This window comes from Apostichopus japonicus, chromosome 3 (assembly GCF_037975245.1).
Source record: "Apostichopus japonicus isolate 1M-3 chromosome 3, ASM3797524v1, whole genome shotgun sequence".
NCBI classification, from domain to species: Eukaryota; Metazoa; Echinodermata; class Holothuroidea; order Aspidochirotida; family Stichopodidae; genus Apostichopus; species Apostichopus japonicus.
In genome coordinates, this window is record NC_092563.1 from 18,003,593 (window position 1) to 18,023,205 (window position 19,613).

The 19,613-nt window shown below is 37.3% G+C and overlaps 1 protein-coding gene and 1 long non-coding RNA gene across 5 annotated transcripts in view; one reads left to right on the plus strand and one right to left on the minus strand.

The window, feature by feature from the left end:
- The window catches only part of LOC139965290 (meckelin-like), a 28,641-nt gene extending 11,459 nt beyond the window's left edge, over positions 1 to 17,182 (minus strand). For both annotated transcript variants that reach the window (XM_071967501.1, XM_071967502.1), the window contains exons 1-17: positions 16,865 to 17,182; positions 16,058 to 16,152; positions 15,342 to 15,441; positions 13,233 to 13,381; positions 12,032 to 12,103; positions 8,432 to 8,506; positions 7,296 to 7,441; positions 6,532 to 6,631; positions 6,302 to 6,388; positions 6,116 to 6,181; positions 5,407 to 5,464; positions 4,430 to 4,525; positions 3,665 to 3,782; positions 3,058 to 3,178; positions 915 to 1,070; positions 501 to 599; positions 171 to 257 (exon numbers count right to left, since the gene is read on the minus strand). In XM_071967501.1, the coding sequence (XP_071823602.1) occupies positions 171 to 257; positions 501 to 599; positions 915 to 1,070; positions 3,058 to 3,178; positions 3,665 to 3,782; positions 4,430 to 4,525; positions 5,407 to 5,464; positions 6,116 to 6,181; positions 6,302 to 6,388; positions 6,532 to 6,631; positions 7,296 to 7,441; positions 8,432 to 8,506; positions 12,032 to 12,103; positions 13,233 to 13,381; positions 15,342 to 15,441; positions 16,058 to 16,152; positions 16,865 to 17,054 (1,815 nt within the window). In that variant the 5' untranslated portion in view covers positions 17,055 to 17,182. The remainder of the gene's footprint in view (positions 1 to 170; positions 258 to 500; positions 600 to 914; positions 1,071 to 3,057; positions 3,179 to 3,664; positions 3,783 to 4,429; positions 4,526 to 5,406; positions 5,465 to 6,115; positions 6,182 to 6,301; positions 6,389 to 6,531; positions 6,632 to 7,295; positions 7,442 to 8,431; positions 8,507 to 12,031; positions 12,104 to 13,232; positions 13,382 to 15,341; positions 15,442 to 16,057; positions 16,153 to 16,864) is intronic.
- Positions 17,183 to 17,222: 40 nt separating this feature from the next.
- Positions 17,223 to 19,613, plus strand: part of LOC139965291 (uncharacterized) — a 37,551-nt gene continuing 35,160 nt past the window's right edge. Inside the window, exon 1 of one of the 3 annotated variants that reach the window (XR_011792213.1) lies at positions 17,223 to 17,364. This is a non-coding gene — a long non-coding RNA (uncharacterized lncRNA). The remainder of the gene's footprint in view (positions 17,365 to 19,613) is intronic. The other 2 variants (XR_011792212.1, XR_011792214.1) reach the window with 2 other exon arrangements.

Consider the following 19,613-nt stretch of genomic DNA (forward strand, 5'->3'; position numbering starts at 1 on the left):
CTAATCTGCCCGAGACCTTTCTTTCCAACCAACACTTTTTCTGGCTCTCATGGTAGAAGAATTGATAATTTAATCTAAACCATTCCAAGGTACATCAGGTAACGTTTTTCAATTTGAAGAATTCCTTGTTGAAACAATTTCAAAATGCTTCTGGGAACGTTGAGATTTACCTTGAATACAAAAGCCAGAACCACATAAGCGACAAACGATCCCTCCTGGTCACGAGTCGGTAGCACGATGTTGAATACATCTTGTTTCTATGGCGATGAAGTAACAAGACAATGTATATTTTTCAAATAAAATTCATCAGAGTCTTTGAAATAGTTTCCCAGGACTCACAAGGTAAACCAAGAACTTGTTATTGAATCAGTTCACAGTGTGTATGGAGTGTGGGTGGGGCGGGGAGAGGGTTGGGGTGGGGCAAAGTGAGATACTTGTCGTTTACCATATAGCAAACTTAAAAAAAAAACATGAGAATTGCAAGGGAGGTGGAAACTTACCTTGAAAAACAACAACCAATATAGAGAATATCCAAATATGACAGCAAAGAATACATTTGCTAGCAGACCGCAGGAGAAAGCAACAAACTTAAACATTGTCTGGAAAAAACAAAAGGAACATGACCAAGAAAATGAAGCAATATGTCACATGTCAGGAAATTTTTCCATATTTGTCCAAAAAAGTTTCCAAAACAAAATTCTCTAGTAACAGTGCAAAATAAATACAGATATCAACAGCAAAATAAACGGGGAATCAATAAAATGTTGCACTGCACTATAAGCAATAATAATAGTTTCAATCACAGAAAGAAATTTTTCACCATCATTGAGGTCTACTCTATAGTAACAAATGCTCATTATAATTTTACATACAGAAATATATGTTCTTTTGCAAAAACCCATTTCCATTCTCACCTTTATGTCAATGTAAATTAGTCCAGTCCTTCTACGCCAGGCATTTGATTTTACGAGACCGTGTATCACAGCGAGGGCGCTAAGTACTCCAAGGGTGATCGACAGTCCCCTGCGGCTTCCTGATTGGTCCATTGTGTATGTTACTTTGAAAACCACCTGAAATGATCAACCGATCACAACAACAAAATTTAAGAGAAAAAGTAAAAATCAAATCTAATTTATGGATTACTCACCGAGCAACCTTCACTTAAATCTTATTTTGAATAATTTATTTGGTAAAATTGGTGATAAACCCCCCCCCCCCCCCAAAAAAATATGCTTTAATCATAACTGTGGTTGGGCAGGAGTCAAGTTCATTGTGCTTGAGATGTCACCCTGGGAAGCACGTACTCCTAAATGTAAAAGGTAAATACACAAACCCATATACACACACACGCCGACACACCCATATGATATCATGACAGCCCAGGTTCCTACTTTTTAACCTTTGGCATCGGAACAATTAAACCTAGAATGAATTTTTTTCAGCTGACTAAATACAAATGCTTCAGTCAGAAAATAAACTAGAACTGACAAAAAGACAAAAGTACTTGACACGTTGGTTTTATCAATAAACTGGTACAAACAACCAAGTCAATATAAGAAACAAAGAAAAAAACTCAACCGACATCGATAGAGTCAACAATTACTATTGTTTAAATATCATCAATCAAACAATGGATTCTATTGTTTTACTCTAACCACATTTGTGAATCAAACTTCACCTTTTCATTGTAATTCTAACTTGATACTAACACTCTGCTTATTGGTTTGACATTGACTAAAACTCAAACACTTTTGGATTATAATTGAATTATTACACATCCTCGACTACAGGTGATAACCATATTTGTTTCTGGTGATTAATGCTTCTGTGCTAACACTTATGTAAAAGATACAAGCCAATTACAACACCTGCCCTTTGTAAAGAAACAGACTGGTTTTGGAATGTTACAAGCGGGCATGTTCGACACTCGACGATATGACTTTCTGAATTAAACATTAAAATATTGTTAGGTTCTTTGGCAGAAGGAACCAGACATCAATATTTCATTCTTTTGTCTTCAGAATTTTATAACTTTGGCTTTTATGCCAATGCCTGACAATATTATTATTATGTTTATTTGTGTGAACTAACACAGGGTTATAAAATTTTAAACTTTGGGGAAAAATTAATCTGGGAGTGCATAGCCAAATGTGAAGCTTAAATGGACCCTTTGCGAATGAAATGCAAGAGATATGAAGCAGTTTTTTAACACAGAACTGAGGCATTTTCATTGTATGAAGAAACACATATGTTAGAAGCCACAAAAGTGCTATGGAAGGTCTTAGAGAAAAAAATTATTTTCCTGCAATTCAGTTCACTTTCCACCAGACCCTGCTGATTTCTCATTCAAGCAGTAATGTAGTGATTCTAAGTTTCTGTACAATGTAATTCTAGACTAAAGAGACTAAAAACAAAAGATTATTGGCTGAATGACAACCAAGTTATCAAACCCTTAGTTTGTGACAATCCCCACATAAACTACCTGTGAAATAATATTAACAATAAATATTGAGGATTTATAAAGCGCAGACATATCCACTGATAACGGTGCTCAAGGCGCATAGCAATATTACCCTGGTCAACGATAACCTGTCAAACTTAACATGGCAGCAGCTAAACAGCACCCAATTAACAGTTTAACTCACAGGTCCCCATTTATACACCTGGGTTAAGAGAGGAATGGAGATAAAGTGCCTTGCCCAAGGATCTGGCCAGGGCTTGAACCTGCAAATCTTAGATGACGCGTCCACTACCTTGACCACTTGACCACAACACTCTCGATAGGAAGGGGAGAGGGAGAGGGATGCCGGACATCAGCCACAGTACCTTGTACACGTTGACCTATCAATGACAAGCCAGTTTGCTTGATACAAGAATGAGGCATGTCAAGGGACTTCATGAAAAATTATATTTCTGTGAATCAAACACCGAAACAATGAGTGGGATGGTATAAACCAAATTTGTTGGAAACAATTTTTTGCTTCCCCAGATGTTACTTTGCTTTATCTTTTTGGGATAGGGGAGGGGTGTGGGGTTTAAAAATTATGAAGAACTGACCGTGGTAGAAGTGTCACCCTGATAGTCACTCTCCTGAGTGAGTTCAGAATATTTTATCTTCAACAGAGGCGGGTAGATCCTGCCATTTCTGGTTTGTCCTTCTTCATTCTGTAGAGTTATTCTGCAAGCAGACGACGGGGGGACAAAAAGGAATGCTTTGGTCGTCCATTTTGTAACCATTTACTTAGTTCTCAAACTTATAAAGTATGTAAACATCCGAAAAATAAGTGGAAAATTAAAAACACATTTGAAGAGAGCAAATTATTTGTTCGTTATTTTTGGGGGGGGGAGGGGGAGGGTGGAGGGGAGGCTAGAATGGGATATGAAATGGACATCATCATCTTTCTGAGATGAAAAAATGAATTGTTATACAGGGATGAGCCTGGGGTAAAAAAAAATCACAGAACTTTGCAAAAATTGCGGTATAGGCTCCAGTTTGCATATGCTACAGTGTGTTAGGGTAATAGTTTTTGTCCCCGAGGTAGAAGAGAAATCATGGATATTCCGCGAATTCGCGGAAAAAGCTCATGCCTGGTTATAAGACCCTCAAGTCTGTTAATAATAGGGGCATGTAAAGAATTATCACAGGTTGACCGGAGAGACTTACACCAGCTCAATTTCCGAGGCATATCTGACGATGCTCGCCGGAGCGTCCGCGGCTGTTTTACCGCTGACGTTATCTACCAGAAAGAACCTCCTTGTCAGCTGCCAGTTATTAGGAGTTGCTGAGAGATGAGTAAATCAAGAGAAGAACTCTTAAGAATGTATGATATAATTCAATATTCATCATTCACGATCGTTCAAGTAAAAATGTTCGAGGTCGATTCAAATTGAACAAAAAGTTTTACAGGGGAGATCGGGTGGGGAAGAGGGGGGGTCGGGAAGCAACACTTCCCAGAAATATTTTCTCCAAGTTTCTCAAATATGATTTACATTTTAATTTACCCGCTAGCCATCTTTATCAAGCATAATCTTCTTTTGAAGTTATCATTTCATAACAAAATTTGGCTGTTTTGTGCACAAATTTGAATGTTTATGTATTATTGACATGTTGAGCCAGGGTTCGTTGACAAAGCTCACATATTTGCAAAGGCGGATAAAATTTGGTTTTCAAAGCATGTAGTTGGTTCAGAGTTCTTTTCATGTTTGCATTATGATGTATTTTACTTTTATGTCAAATGCCATTTTATTGTCATCAACTTTCTTGTACTTATTGGGTAAAAAAAAAAGACAAAATACTTTTGTATAACATGATCATCTGAAAAATAACCAACAACAACAACGACAAAAAACTGCAGAATGTCCCGAAAAATTGGAATTTAAACCAAATGATGTTGCTATTAGAAAAGTCCAAACAAGCTGTATGACTTACCTCTATTGACAAAGACATTAAACTTCTTAAGTGTATCAACTAGAACTGGTATTGCATAGAGCTGCTGGTCGCCAGACAGGTCCTCAAACCACAGATCTGATCAGTCATGGTTACAGAATTTTATTACATGTAAAGGGATTGCCCACATTTGCATAAAATGATGATCGAATGCATTGATTCTTGACTGACGCTAAATCACATGGTCACGTAAAATTGTTATCTCACCTTAACGATGTAAAAGGATTTTATACCATTCGAGATCGCATATTAATGCAGGTAATTTGCATGACTGGTCAAATTGTATTTTGATATAAGCAGTGAACATCAAAGGAAGGAAAGGGGCAAGGGCAAGTAAAAGTACCTCATGCTTACTGATACACAAAAGTCCTGGGTGCCTCTTAATGGTCCTGACATTGATTAAGATTACGAAGAAAGGGGAGGGGAGCGAAAACACTTCTACTTATTGCAATTGGGCAACAAATTACAGGATATTCTAAAATGCCCTTTAAGGAATAGCTAGTGCATTGAGATTAACAAAGCACATCAATCATCGCGTATAGCATCAGGTACCGAGTCCTGCACCGATCGAGGAGCAACTCACATACTCGACTGAATGGTTATGTGACAGTTGTATAAATGTGACAGTGATATCTCAGGTGACAAGTGACTGACAGATTCCTCTCCCCAAGAGACAGTTTGGAGCTGTACCTAGTGGTTCGCGACATGAGACTTGCAAACTTCAAGTTTAGCACTGACGGAGGTGCTACTCAAATACTTGAATGAACTGTTATGTAACGGTAATGTGTGGTAATGTGATGGTGATGACTCCAGCATGGGAGGACTGCTGGGTGTAGACAACCTGGAACTGCTTCACGACATGAGACTTGCAAACGTCTGTGATAGTTACTTCAAAAGCAGTTAATACTAAACTGAATCAAAGCAAACTTTAATTATCAATTGACTTAAGAAAAGGATACAAGGATCAAAGAAAACAGTTTCATAGGTATCCCAGAACTTCCGTGATGGGATGGTACACTGAATAGAAAACACAGAAGAGAGAAATGAAATGAAGTTGTATCAAATATCAATGAAGTCAATCACACTGGTTTGATCAAGATATAAAGACAAAACATTTTGATTTGGAGAAATGCAAAACATTTGACTCCATTGTTATGAGTTCTTCTTTGATTTTTTTTGGGGGGGGGGGGTGCTGAGGGAGGAGCGGGAATGGGAACCATTGTTAGAGCATTCCTGCTTTTTATCTTGAAATAATCTTACCAAAACTTTACCAAAATCTCCATTATGAAAGTACTCTAGATCCTGTGGTGTGTTTTTTTTGGGGGGGAATGGGTTTTTCTTGTCTTTTGTTCAAAAAGCTGACGATATGAAAATGTCATAGAATGCATTGTTTGCTTAAAGGAGAGGCAAACCAAACCAGTGGTTGCTAAAAGAAGTTCAAGTCAGTAGCATCAAGGCACTTATGCCATGAATCCAAGCTTTCCTTTTTATATCATTATGAAGGTAAATGCTTGTGTTTTTCCCTGGAAATACTTTATTTTATAGGATAATGAGTCAATCATTCTAAAGTTTGCTCGTTCTTAAAATATAGAACACTTAAAGCTCCAACCAACACTTGTACAGCAAAAAACGTACCATAGCGGTGGTACGATACATTTGTTTCCTTACCGAACTTGTGTACGTTGTCCCAAACTCATAGGCAGCATTCAACTTCTCCGTAGTATCAGGGCAAAGCTAAGACAAAAGGGAAATACAAAAAAATCATGTAAACATATAAAAATTAAATTGTAAAACATTTATGTAAACGTTCAAAGATTTTGGACGACTCTTTTCATCGACTTTCTGACGACATACCTGAAGTCTCCCGTCTTGGGCAGGAAAAATTCCTCTGAAATGTCCTGTCATGTTGTATTCTGCCACGTAAATATTTAACATGCTTTGCTGTAAGGAAATTTAAAGAGAAAATCAGTATGATTTTGAGCAGTGAATTGCAGGGTCAAGTGAGAACATATGATTTTGAGCAGTGAATTGCAGGGTCAAGTGAGAACATGGTCTATTTCGATCACTAATAAATGACGACATACTTCGGACGACATGTTGGTTCTGAAGGTAGTCTGAATCGTGGTCTCTGTTAACACCTGCTCGGCATCTTCTGTATAGAACAGCCAAGGCATTCCGGTTGGCCTGTGGAGAGGGGGGGGAAGGAAATAAACAAGGAGACTTTGAAATATTATGGAGTAAAGAGACATTTTTTTTACAAGAAATAATCGAAGCCTACCTATGCATTCACATCACAAAAGTGTTGTTGACATGGATGAAATGATATGGATGGAAACATAGATGAAATGATCATGCATTATACAAATTTAATAAAATAACAACTTCAGACTAGCAAAAACAAAAGGAAGAAAATATATGGAAAAGTGAAAAAAAAATAGATCTAATAGACAAGTGACACTGCTTCGATACCAACTGTAATCAGTTAACCTTACAAAACATCTGATTAAGATGATTCAAGAACAACACTCCAGGTTTAATGTCTACATGGGGGATGGAGTTTGAGGTAAGGTGGGGGAGGTGAGCATATGGCACTTCCTTTTTGCTACCTCAAAAAGGAAAGTGCTACTTTCAAGTAACCATTTCCCCCAAAAATTGCCAGATATAGGCTATAAAAAGTTGGTCAAAGAAATGTCAAAAACTTACCACATACGTATAAAATCAAATATTTCACAATTTGCGGCAAGTTTTGACTACTTTTGAGGAGGGCCAGTCCCCAAAGAAATTTGGTACCATGAAGGGATATGCTTCCTTTGGGGTGGGGAAAGGGTGGGGAGTTCTCTTGACCTACCAGTCCAAGATGTCATTCACCACATCGCTCTGCTGGTCTCCTATGTTGTTGTAAGCCGTGCAGGTCGCTTCGTAGTCATCTTCGTTGTAGTCTACCATGACGCACAGATTACCTAACAGCTGACATGCTGTGAAATTACCCGCAGACTGAACAACAAAAAAGGGGTAAAAACGTGTCTAGTAGGCAATATCTGATACATGACGAAAGGCGGGGTTTGTGTGGATGAGTATCGACACCACATTAACCAGAGTGACGACACCAATCTTTAAAGTTATGTGTAGAGTAATAGCAAAACAGTCGATGGGCAAATCAAGTAGCTTTGAACGATGTTCTACATACATTAACACAGTCTATAACAATAGTTCAATGACAAAAAGTATCAAGATGGCAATATCTACCACATGATGTCAGCATTTTCAGTGTTGTTTGAAAAAGAATTACCTATCTCAATTCAAACAAATTTAATGATGGTTATCCTTGTGTTTCTTTCTCCTTTTATTGCATCATCAAATAATAATGAATTTGGTGATCAATGTTTTTGGATAATTTCAGTCACACAGAGTTGTCTTTTAGGCTCTCTAGTCTCTAAATATTTCTTGGTTCCTTCCTGTTGACAATTTTTTTCTCCACAAGCGATTCAATGCTAACATCCCCATGACAACAAAGGTTCATTAGCTTTAACTAGTCAACCTATCATTACTACAAACAATGAAATAACTGTCACAAATGTTGAAAACTTTTGAACTTGCTATTCAAATTGTAGATTTTGTAGTCAATCTGTTTTATCGCTTTTCGCTTCACCAGTAGTTTTAATAGTTTTTCGATCTCATATTCCTGTATATTTCTGTAGATGGTAATATGTATTTTCTGTTTTTTTCTTTTTATTGTTTTATGGCATTGTATTTTCTAGATTGTAAAGCGCACAGATGCATTGCGCATAGTGCGCTATATAAGATTTTATTTACATTACATTACATGTTACAACCAGTCATATATATTGAGAAGACTCAGTCAGTTTGGTATTAAAATGGCTGATGAAAACGATTAAAAGGCGGCTTCGAAAATTCCTGACAGTCACCGATCGAAACGATGGCATCTCGAATCGCCTCTTGAAAATTCCTCGGTATGTTACTTACACTGCACAGGGACTGCACTGAACGGTAATATTGGTTGAAAAACCAAGAATCCACAAAGCCATCATCAGTTGCACTCTACAAGGAAGGGGGAAAAAATAAAAACAAAACAAGGAGGCAAATGACTTTTCGTCCAAATGTTACCTTGCATTCAAAACCAAATATGATCCATTGAAATTTCCAATATATTGGTACCCATTATGCCATCTTTATCTACATGTGTACCTCTATGATGAACTCACCTTATGAAAGTGTTAAAAAAAATTGAATCATCTTTAGGTCTATTAAATGGAATTTCTAGAGAAGAATCCCGTTAGTGTTACGTAGAACCAACAACGCAGCGATGCCATGGGATCGTCCAGAGTAAAGATTAGAGCAGCGATTAGTACTAAATACTTGAATCAATGCTTGGAGCAGCGCTGAGTATTAAATACTTTGGTTCGATGATTGAAGCAGCGCTAAGTACTAAACACTTGGTTCAATGATTGGAGCAGCGCTAAGTACTAAACACTTGTTTCAATGATGGGAGCAGTGCTGAGTACTAAATACTTGGGTTTGATAATTGGAGCAGCGCTGAGTACTAAATACTTGGTTAAATGATTGGAGCAGCGCTGAGTACTAACTACTTGGTTTGATGACTGGAGCAGTGCTGAGTACTCAATACTTGGTTCAATGACTGGAGCAGTGGGAGTACTAAATACTTGGTTCGATGACTGGATATGTGAGATGAGTGTTAATATACTGGTACTATAATAACAGGGCATTTTTAATCCTGGTATAAATAACTATGCAAAGTGGTGTCTCGTAATTTATTGTGCTAACATTGATTTATATCATGCCACACTCTGTCATTAGTATGGAGACTGGGAACTGCACAAGCTACAATGCATTCATTTAATAGGGACAAAGTAAAAAACAGTGAAGCCCTGAATTGTCTGGACACGTCAGGACCAAACTTGCACAGATATGTCAAAATTCTGGATAAAGAAGTTTGTTATATTTTTTGACCTGAAGTTTTGCTGTTTTAATTGATGGTACAATAACATTAATTCTTCTATTCATTTGTGACATATACTACAATTTTGTTTGACTGTAATTGAACTTTTCGCTCATTACAAGCTCGTTACCCTTCTTCTGCTAACCATACAGTATGTAGGAGGGCACCTCTAAGTGTGGTCAGATGCAATCTTATGTCTGAGAATTGTTTGGTTCCTAGCCTAAAACCTCAAAGGCAAACCCAAAACTACAGTAAGGTTTAAAAGTCAATTGTATAGACAATATGTTAAATATATATGCACACACACACATACCCACACATTCACATACAAAAGAAGATTAAAAACCTGAGTATCTGTTGAAAGGTTAGAAATTATCATTCTAATGCTATGTAGATATGATAACACAAATCGCACTTTAATGTTTACAATATTTACTATAGAATCGTGAAGGAGGAACAGAACCAATACCTCCGACTGATAACCCAGAACACTTTACGATAAGAAAAAACTTCAAAGGGATGCCCGTAGATAAGACAGAGATTATTTTGTGATGAGAGGCAAAAATGAACTTTTTATGACTCTGTATTTCATATTGTATCAAGCTCATGTTTTAATGTTCCAAGATTCTGTTTGCATTTGATTCACATTCTATGATAAGTTTAACAAATATCACCGGCTGGCTTTCAAATGTTAAATTACAATTGCTCAAAGTAGAGAAGATACAAAACAAAACCAACATAAGTGGTCTATTTGATAGATATATAAACTGTGACGAGCAACTTCCCCGAAACAGATATAGTTAGAAATATGATATTCCATTTGGCAGATCTATATCACAGAGTTCATATTAATGTTTCTTCACACAGACACACAAGGTTGAACACTGGAATCAAGTCTAAATTAAACATCATCAAATCACATCTGCTCCAATTTTATTTTTAAGTTATTCTATATTTCATACTACCATTTTCTTTTTCTGTAATGGTTTTTTTGCAACAAGCTGAATATAAAATACTGAACCTCTTAACATGACCTAATGATGATGTCATTGGTTTCAATGTCAACACTGATAACATTCTTCTTTGAAAATATGATCAAGCAAGATACAGAGAGAGAGTACTGTAAAAAGGCTTCAGATCTTGGTGGCTTTATGACATCAAAGATGTACAAAATATGACAGCTTTCAGACACAACTGTTAAACAAAGAATATCTCCCCCACGGAACAAGATTTGTCTCAGCTGTCACAGGGAGTCATTCTTCACAGAGATCCCTGTCATGGAAGGTCAACATGATAGTTGAGTTTGTGTCTCTTTAAATATATCCTTCCAAGGTATTTTTAATCGATTCAACGTTTATTTTTTTGATATATGTTTTTTGAGACCCTTGTCTATTAACTATCAAAAGAACTGCAGAAGGTTCTGTAATAAAACACTACTTACAGTCCAATCAAGCTACTGTAATGGATTTTGAATTAATTATTTCAATTTTCATCTAATCTGAACAATGTTCCTTGCAGACATACATCATGATAAGCCAGGCTTTCAAGTTAGTCCCACAAATCAAGTATTTTAGGATAAAAACTAAGCAAGTCTTTGCTTGAAATTCAAAAAAAGGCATGATACATGAAACAGAATCCGGTAATTTGAACCACTCGAGTATTTGTCTAAATCGTAAAACATGGATCATTCCGTTATCAACTGGTATCATCCAGATGCTGGATTATCCAGATTATCCAGATAACTTAGTCAGTCATAATTGGGTCATACTGAACATGTATGATGCTGTTGGTTTTGCATAGCTCTTTGTGCAGTTAATACAAATTATGACCAGGCATGATGAAGGGAAGGGGGGTATGGGGTGGATACAGACCCAGGGCCAGGGGTGATACATGGGATAAAACATAATGTATTCTCATTTTCATAATATACTTAAGGAAATATGAAGACCTCAAAAAGGGACGTGGTCACATATTATTTTCCCTATGGTCCAACCTGGCTCTTGACCCCACCAAGTGCAGATTTGATTAAAAATATCAAACATATTGAACACAGTCCATTACAATGGTCAACTAAAGGAAAGCACATACAAAACTTGACCATCCTTACTCGAGTCCCAACGAGGTCGTATAACCTGAACTGTCAAATGTTTCCAGAATGTACAAAAGTTTAAATTGAAAAGAGAAAAATGATAAATGCCAGTCCCGCTTCGAGACTAACCCCAGAAAGCCTGAAGGCTTTGTGATTCCTTGCCATATAATTTGCACAAATTTCCACTTAACTTTCTCACTAATGTACAGCATGTGAGTTAAATTTGTAGAGAATTATAAGGTGCGAACCAGAAGAGATCATAGATTTCCAGCTCTCATTTGTAGCACTCACCTTGTGGGCATCGACCAATTAGTTCACTGGTAAGGATTTTACAATATGAAATGTTTATTCCAAAATGTTTCAATATCCACAAAGAACAATCTTCCTTTGTGAAATAATAACACACATATATACTACAAGTGTCACATACACACACATAAATCATAACCATCGCATAGATTAATTTTGCCTCCAGCGAGGAATCATTGCAAACATTGATTTAATCTTGATTTCATACCTCAAATGGTACTCTGTAATTATCCGGCAAGTCGTCAACAAGTTCACCTTCACTGAAGCAGATACCTCCGGACTAAAGGAAAGAAGGAAACAGGCCATCAAGAACTGTCTTCAAGAAATTAAAGTTTAGCTATATTTTCATCATCGACCTATTAAATCCATAAGATTGTTTGCTGAATATCTTGTGTATGATCTTTATGATCCCACAGTTGTTTTCTATAAAATACATCTTTTATCCATGACCTTTTAAATGTAAGTTACCATAGCATGTTGGACGACTAGGTCTGCTTGGCCTTTTTGTATGACTACAGCTATTCACATACAGTATGAAGATTGCATTACCCGAGTACTCCATCTGGAGGTGAGGGGCGGGAAGGCTTGAGGCAGGGGAAATGTGTTTATCACATAAATGTTAAAGATAAATGTATGGGTGAATGGTGAACTGGTGCATAGCCATTTTACCCCCCGACCCTCCCCTACCCCATCCCCAGCCCCCTCTCCCGCCATTTGAGGAAATTAAAATAAATAGCCAGACACTTTTGTACTGATTGAAAAGACCTGTCTCAACACAACGAAAAAGATTCTTTGGTCATAGAATATTAACAATAGTCTATACTCTGAGAAATGTTCACATTGCCCAATGACTTGCCACTCTGAAGTATTTACAAATTTATTTTCATATTGCCTTCAAATATTTCTCACAAGTTATCATTAAATTAAATTTAATCTCTGCTATAATGTCAATTCATTTGAGCTACCTCTAACATACTACCTATGCTGCACTAACAACCTCAGATACAACTTTACCAGTGCAACGTATCTTAGTGGGTTTGCTTTCTTTGGGAAGGGGCAAGGGGAAGAAGAGAAGGACTTAATGTATGACTGGTTTGTATTTCTTTGCACATTCCTATGACTAATAGTGACCACAGGACTGAAATGCCTATTTTGATGCTTTTCCTATGAAAGAATCAACATTGTCATTTCCCATGGCATTTCCTTCGTCATAAACTCCCCCCACCCCCCCCCCCACCCCCGGCCTACCTACCTACCTACCACCACACTTCATCAAATAAAAATTGTCGAAATTACTGCCAAGGATTGAAATGCCAAGCATATTAATCTCTGAAATCAAGTCAACATACACGTTGAACTTGCGGAGAGCGTTTAGAAAGCTTTGATAAAAGATTTTGCTCTAGGCTTACCAAAACGTTTGGGTCCACGCAACTGCAATCCCCTGCAAAGGTTTGGTGACACGATACACATTCAGCCACGTCAGCATTGGGTTCCTTGGATGTGTCACAGGTCCTGCAATCACTGCTGCTGAGCAGTGCGCCTGTCAATTCATACTCAACTGTGAATAAACGGAATATTCTGAATGAGAAAACCTGCTAGAATCCAATGGCGGAGCGTCCATACAGTCAGGGGGGCAGATGCCCCCCTGACGGACTCAAACGGACTGCTGACGCCTTTTCAGCTTTTTGCCACTATTTATTCACAATTATTGACTTATTTTATTGCGCTCTCATCTACCTATTGACATTTGTCACATTTGTTGGTGTAATTTTCTGACAAAATGCACTAACGGCGGTCTTTAATTTAATGGCGATGACAAATGGCGATGACACCTATTTATTTTTCGTTTACCTGCAAATTAGCAAGCCCCGGAAAGGGTCAGTTCCGGCGATCTAGGGAGTATCATTACTCCAAAAATTTCTGTAAGCTCCGCGCCAACCTGTGGTGGCGCTCCGCTTAGTGCTAGAATCTGTTTGACAAGCGGTTGAAACCATTCAATTCATGCAAATCTCTATAGATATAAATAAGTGCTTGAACTTTGCAAAGCAATCTTCATAAAAGAAATAATTGATTGTAATATTAATCCCTTGCACTTATATATAGCAATTTAACCAATTTAGGAAGGGCACTGCTATACCATAAGAGACAGAGAAAATTTTTAAGGATGATTTCGGCCACCAGGTCTTCCTTGACGGGTGTGTCCGAACAGCAAATTTTTGTTGTCAGCCAAAAAGGTGAGCCAAAATTAACAAAGAATTACAAATATGTACACTTTAGGAGAGATGTGTAGGTCTGGTGCATAGAACACCAGCTTTGGGTCAGTAAAATGTCCCTCTAGGTAGATCATGGGCCTACCACTATTTTTGTATTAATGAAGTATCCCCAATTGATCGTTTTACATATTTGGGGGTATGTAGTTACAAAGCAATATGAATTTGATGTAAACAACTAATATTGATTTTGGTTTTCCAAACAGAAATTTGGTCCTCTTGGATGATTGGACAACCATTACTAGTTTTCCTGCAAAAGGTAAGATAGAGGTTTTTCCCTGACACTGCATGTGTCAATGGGAAGTTTAACAGCAAAACCATCTGACGTATTAAATTAAGACTATCCTTTCTTGAAATAAAGAAGAGGTCACGTTTTACTCATTTTTGAGACATTATCCACAAAAACATTTATCATTGTAAGAATCGGTCTGGCAGCCAAACATAATAAAGAAACAGAAACATAATAAATTTGTTTTAACTATGATAGTATGCAGATAACACTGCCTTATATACAGGTACTCAGCACTATGAGCACTATCCTCCGAGTCCCTTCATCGCTCACATCGCCAATCCAGTCTTCGAAGCCAGCCATCACTCATCGCCTCCCTTAAAACATGCTACTTTCCTACCATCATCATTCATCAAGCCACGTTTCTCTCCGACCCGGCCCTCAAAGATCATATTTACACAATCCCAATTCCTTCAGATCTCAAACCAAGGAGTCTTATCATTTTTACCAGCCAGGGGCTTTCGCCCCTGACCCGCTGAAGAGCTCAACGGCTGAAACAGCTTTTGACAAGACATATCGTATCATATCGTACTGTGAGCACTCTATGGACTGTTGAAATCATTATGAACTGTTGTTACAGATACATATCATTCTGTATTCTGTTCTGTTACACTGATACCATCGTCTTAAGTTTGTAAAACATCAAATACAAGTAGCCAGTTCTAATACCACTCTGGATGAATATTCATGAAAGTTGAAACTGACGAGGACCAGCATTGGTATCATGACCCCAAGACCCCATTGGTTTGTGTTTTTAATAGATCTACTGGTTAGTGATGATAGTCTGCAATGTGACAAACTTATGTTTCAGGTTGCTTCTTTTTTTTTTTTTCATTACAGCTTTGATATCAACTTTTGCACTGGGTCAGAGCAGAAGCAGGGATAGCCCTAGGTAGCAATCTTTTGACCCCTCTTTCGCTCGTGACTGAAGTACATCTAACTCTGCTGATTGTACAAACCTCTTATATCTCTATCACCGCATACTGGACACGCTCCGGTGGCAGGGTTTACCAAACCGTTACCACACTTGATGCAGTTTTGTCCATCTCTTGTTGCAACCTGCAACAAATTGTGAAAGAGGTCCCAAGATGGATAATAGATAGAGTTTAAGCTATCAATCAAAGATGGCTACAATGCACATAGATACATTAAGGACATGGTGTAAGATTGGGTTATTTGTCTCCACGATTCAGGGTTTTGAGTCTGGACATCATTAATCTTGTTATTCCTGCAGGTATGTCGCATCCGGGATTCCCCAATGATGTTGTGATGACATTAAGAGGGGATATTTTATAGTTTAGCAAGTTCAACATATTTCTTCTGTGATAGATATAAAAACACTAACATGAAATGACATAGTTGATTCAGACCCCAGATGGCTAATAACAACATGATTATAGGCCACACTAGCCTAATCATTAAATACAGCAAATCAAAATTATTATCCATGTGACAAGTTCTAAAGTGTCTGTTATGTATGCAGTTTAGGAGTTTTCAAATTTAATCGTGCATAACTGTTTTTGCTATAACAAATTTAGCTGTAAAGAGGACTTAGTGCAAAAGATACATAAAAAAGATGTGAATTCTATAGGGATATGATTAGAAATATGAATTTGTCAAATATCAGAGCATCATTTATTTCATTCACGTGAACTGAAAATCCGAACATGCTTACCTCATCACCAGCACAAGCCTCGCAAGATATTTCAATTCCCCGAACAGCTGAATCTGGTAGTTCCTTATAACCAGTTTGACACTGACATGATAACCCTACAAAGAAAGCCAAATGGTTGATACTAGAAGTAATTCAACTAATATCAACTGGTTTCCATGATGACAAATTTTTCCCCAATATTAATATGTCATGGTACCTTTGGTGTAAAATGTAATAAGAAATTTACAAACAAATTTGAAAGGAGCAAATTTCTAAGCTCTTTGGATTTTGGTATATAATTTTCTTGCCAGCTTTCCATTATTGAAAAAATTCTCATTAAACCTAGGCATAGGCCCAGGTTAGTAATAATAGCCTAGGAAACATAATGATTGCCTGTTGGGCTAAGCAGAAAATTTGCCTTCGCATCGCCAAAACCTCAAATAATTACGTGGGTTCTGTTCGCCTTTAGTTATAGTTTGTAAACTTGTCATAAACTAGGCATATAATTTGCCTATGTCTATGTTTGTAGTCTATGCCTAGCCTAGCACTGTTAATATGTTAGGTCGTTAATGTCAAACACATACAACCCATTATTCTAACTAGTTCCGCGAGAAGGTCGTATTCGTTTGACTATTGACTCGTTCCTGTAAACGAGTCAAAATACACTGTTTATGATAGCCAAGGATTGAGTTTCATCGCAATCTAAAGAACTGAGACCATAATTTTAGAAAAGTAGCAACGGTTAATATTATAAGAACTGAGCCCTTGATTCTACCAAGTACCATAGGCCTATGGCCAGATTCAAAGTTAGCCTAACGTTAGCCTTACCATCACTTGAGGCTATCATCGCATCACCACATGGGCGACAGATGAGTCCACCAATATCAAAAAATTGTGTCTCGGCACAGCTTTGAACAGATATAAAAGGGATTCTGTAATCCTGGCCATTACTAAAATGAGTTTGAGCAAGAAAGTATAGCAGAAGTACGAGAAGACAAGTGAGACGCTTTGTTGCCATCGTAAATATTTGTGAGGTAGCATGACACCGAAAATAATGTTGTTAGGGCTGAGTTAACGCAGCAAGCAGACGATATGCACAGAATTTTTTGTGACACATGCTGATTGTGGATTACATGAAAACTTAGGGCTACGCCTTACATTAGGATATATAACAGCAAACGGTAGGCTGAAAAGAAACCACATGAAACTACCAATGGCCCCACCCCGGACAAAATGGCAGCATCTGACATGATTGACTCGATTCTTAACAGTTTACCTACTGGTCTGAAAGTCTTTAAACTTCAGAATGTGCAGCCTTGCAGCAGAAGGTAGGCTTACATTTTGATGTTGGTTCCTCAAACTGTCACTGTCAGGGTCCAAGGTTTTTATCACACTTTACAGCAGGCCCACATGCATTAGACCTACAGCTTGGATCACAGATCATATATGAGTTTATTCATATTTTTAAGCAGACATTGTTTGTGTAAAGTCAGTGTAGCCTAGACTGAAGTATTTAAACATCATGTTTGACATGATACAGGCCTAGCTTTAGCCATAAGCTCAGCCTAACCAAGATGCAGTAAAGGCTAAAGCCTAACCCGACAAAAAGTGACAGAGTTTGATCAAAATTTCAGGAAATGCAGGTTATTGGGGTCTTAAGTTACCTAGCTACTAATCCTAACTCCAGTCGAAAGGCCTGAACCACAAGATTTTTGCATGTATTTCTCTTTAGTAGACTAAGTAATTTCTCACATAACACATGGTTCATACAGAATTGCCCACTTTAATGAGCACTACAATTCTCTCACAGTAATGCAGATATCAAGTCCCTATAAAAAATTCTATGTTTAAAGCACATCACTGGCTCCTGTGCACTTAAGGGATTGCTTCATCAGTTGTTATATTTCCCCAGCAGCTGAATGATCAAGGGCTAACACTCACAATATTCTCCTTGTTACCAAGGGAATATAATATGCAGATCGTGTTCTTGACTTGGGAGCCAGATGAGTAAGGAGTACTGCCTACTTGCTATTTCTCTGGCTGCCTAGCGAATAACAGGACTCGTTTCCTTATTCACTTGGCTGCTGGATAAAGTGGAATATATGAATGCTGAAAGACACATGTGTCCCATTTAGACAAATCCAATCAGTACACTACAGATCTGTATAGTTTTAATCTTTTATTGAGCCTACACCTGTAGAATATAAGGTATAAGTTGAGAGAGATGCCATGGTACAGTATGTAGTAATGCTGAAATGGCATCAAAACTTAAGAAAGTCACTTCTGGGCACAATACTGACATATATATGGCAAATGTTTAGGGAAAACATTGTGGAAGTTTGTTGAAACACTAACTTTTTTCACCCTAATAAAGAATGTCATGTGAATACCGAACAGGTTGAATCTATTTGGCACTACTTATAGCAAGTGTTGAACTTGTGTATACTGATTGCTTACTTCACAATGATAAGGTAATATAATTAATATAAACTGTATTACTATTCACCTGACTGCGGGATGAATAGCCATGACGAATATTAGCATAATTAACTTAAAGTACAATATACTGTGGTTCAAAGCCTGACTTAAAACGTGTACATTAGCCTATACTTTGATATTTCACTAGTATACATGTGGTAGGTGTGGTTGATTTGAAATGAAGTTTTTACTTTCTCTAGAATGTGGTAAAATCTTCAGATCTTATTTGTTACAATGACAATTTATGGAATAAATTGTTTCTTTATACCAACATACAATGTTTTACCAATATAATATATGTGTGCAAGTATGTAGTAGAGCTCTGAATGGTCAATTGATATACACATCCATGTATCATGTTTTTGTGTACACCTCACAGAATATTTACCTAGCACAAATATTTCAAAGGAATTGTCCACAACTTTAATTCGGTGGAGTACATATATACTGTACTTTGAATTTAACCGGTGCTGTGGCCGAAAGGATAAAGGTGGTGGTGGGAGTTTCCAGGTTCGATACCCGGCCGGGTCATAGTAAGGTGGGTTTTTCATCCAAGAGTAATCTACTGTTTTCCCATCTGAAATGACTCTCCAAATTGAATAGATTCCAAAGTTGAGTTAAAATTTGAATTTGAATTGGAAGCCAACCGACATGTAACTTGTAATCCATAAGTCCTTGCTGGCTGCTCCCACATTTGTGGTCGCTTAAGCATCGAAAAACTAACTACTGACTATTATTATTATTGTTATTATTATTATGATACGTTAAGTCTAGTTTTACATAGTCAATGATGAACTGTTTATAGTTAAGTATTCAAATTGCATATATATGGATCACACATTAAAAGAGCTGGCCTATAATGCTACGTGCAGTTTTTATATTTCTTAGAACAAATTTGTAAAACATGCATATACAACCATAACAGAAACATGTTGTATTAAGGCATTTCTAATTGGGACCCAGGGACAAACATCACAGAACCCTACAGAAATCATCAGATATTTTCTTGTTTTTTCATTTAACAAGTTAAATACAAATACAATTCAATAAAGAAAAATCGTTTTTGGAGATTCGATCGTTTGGAATGTATCTACCTGCA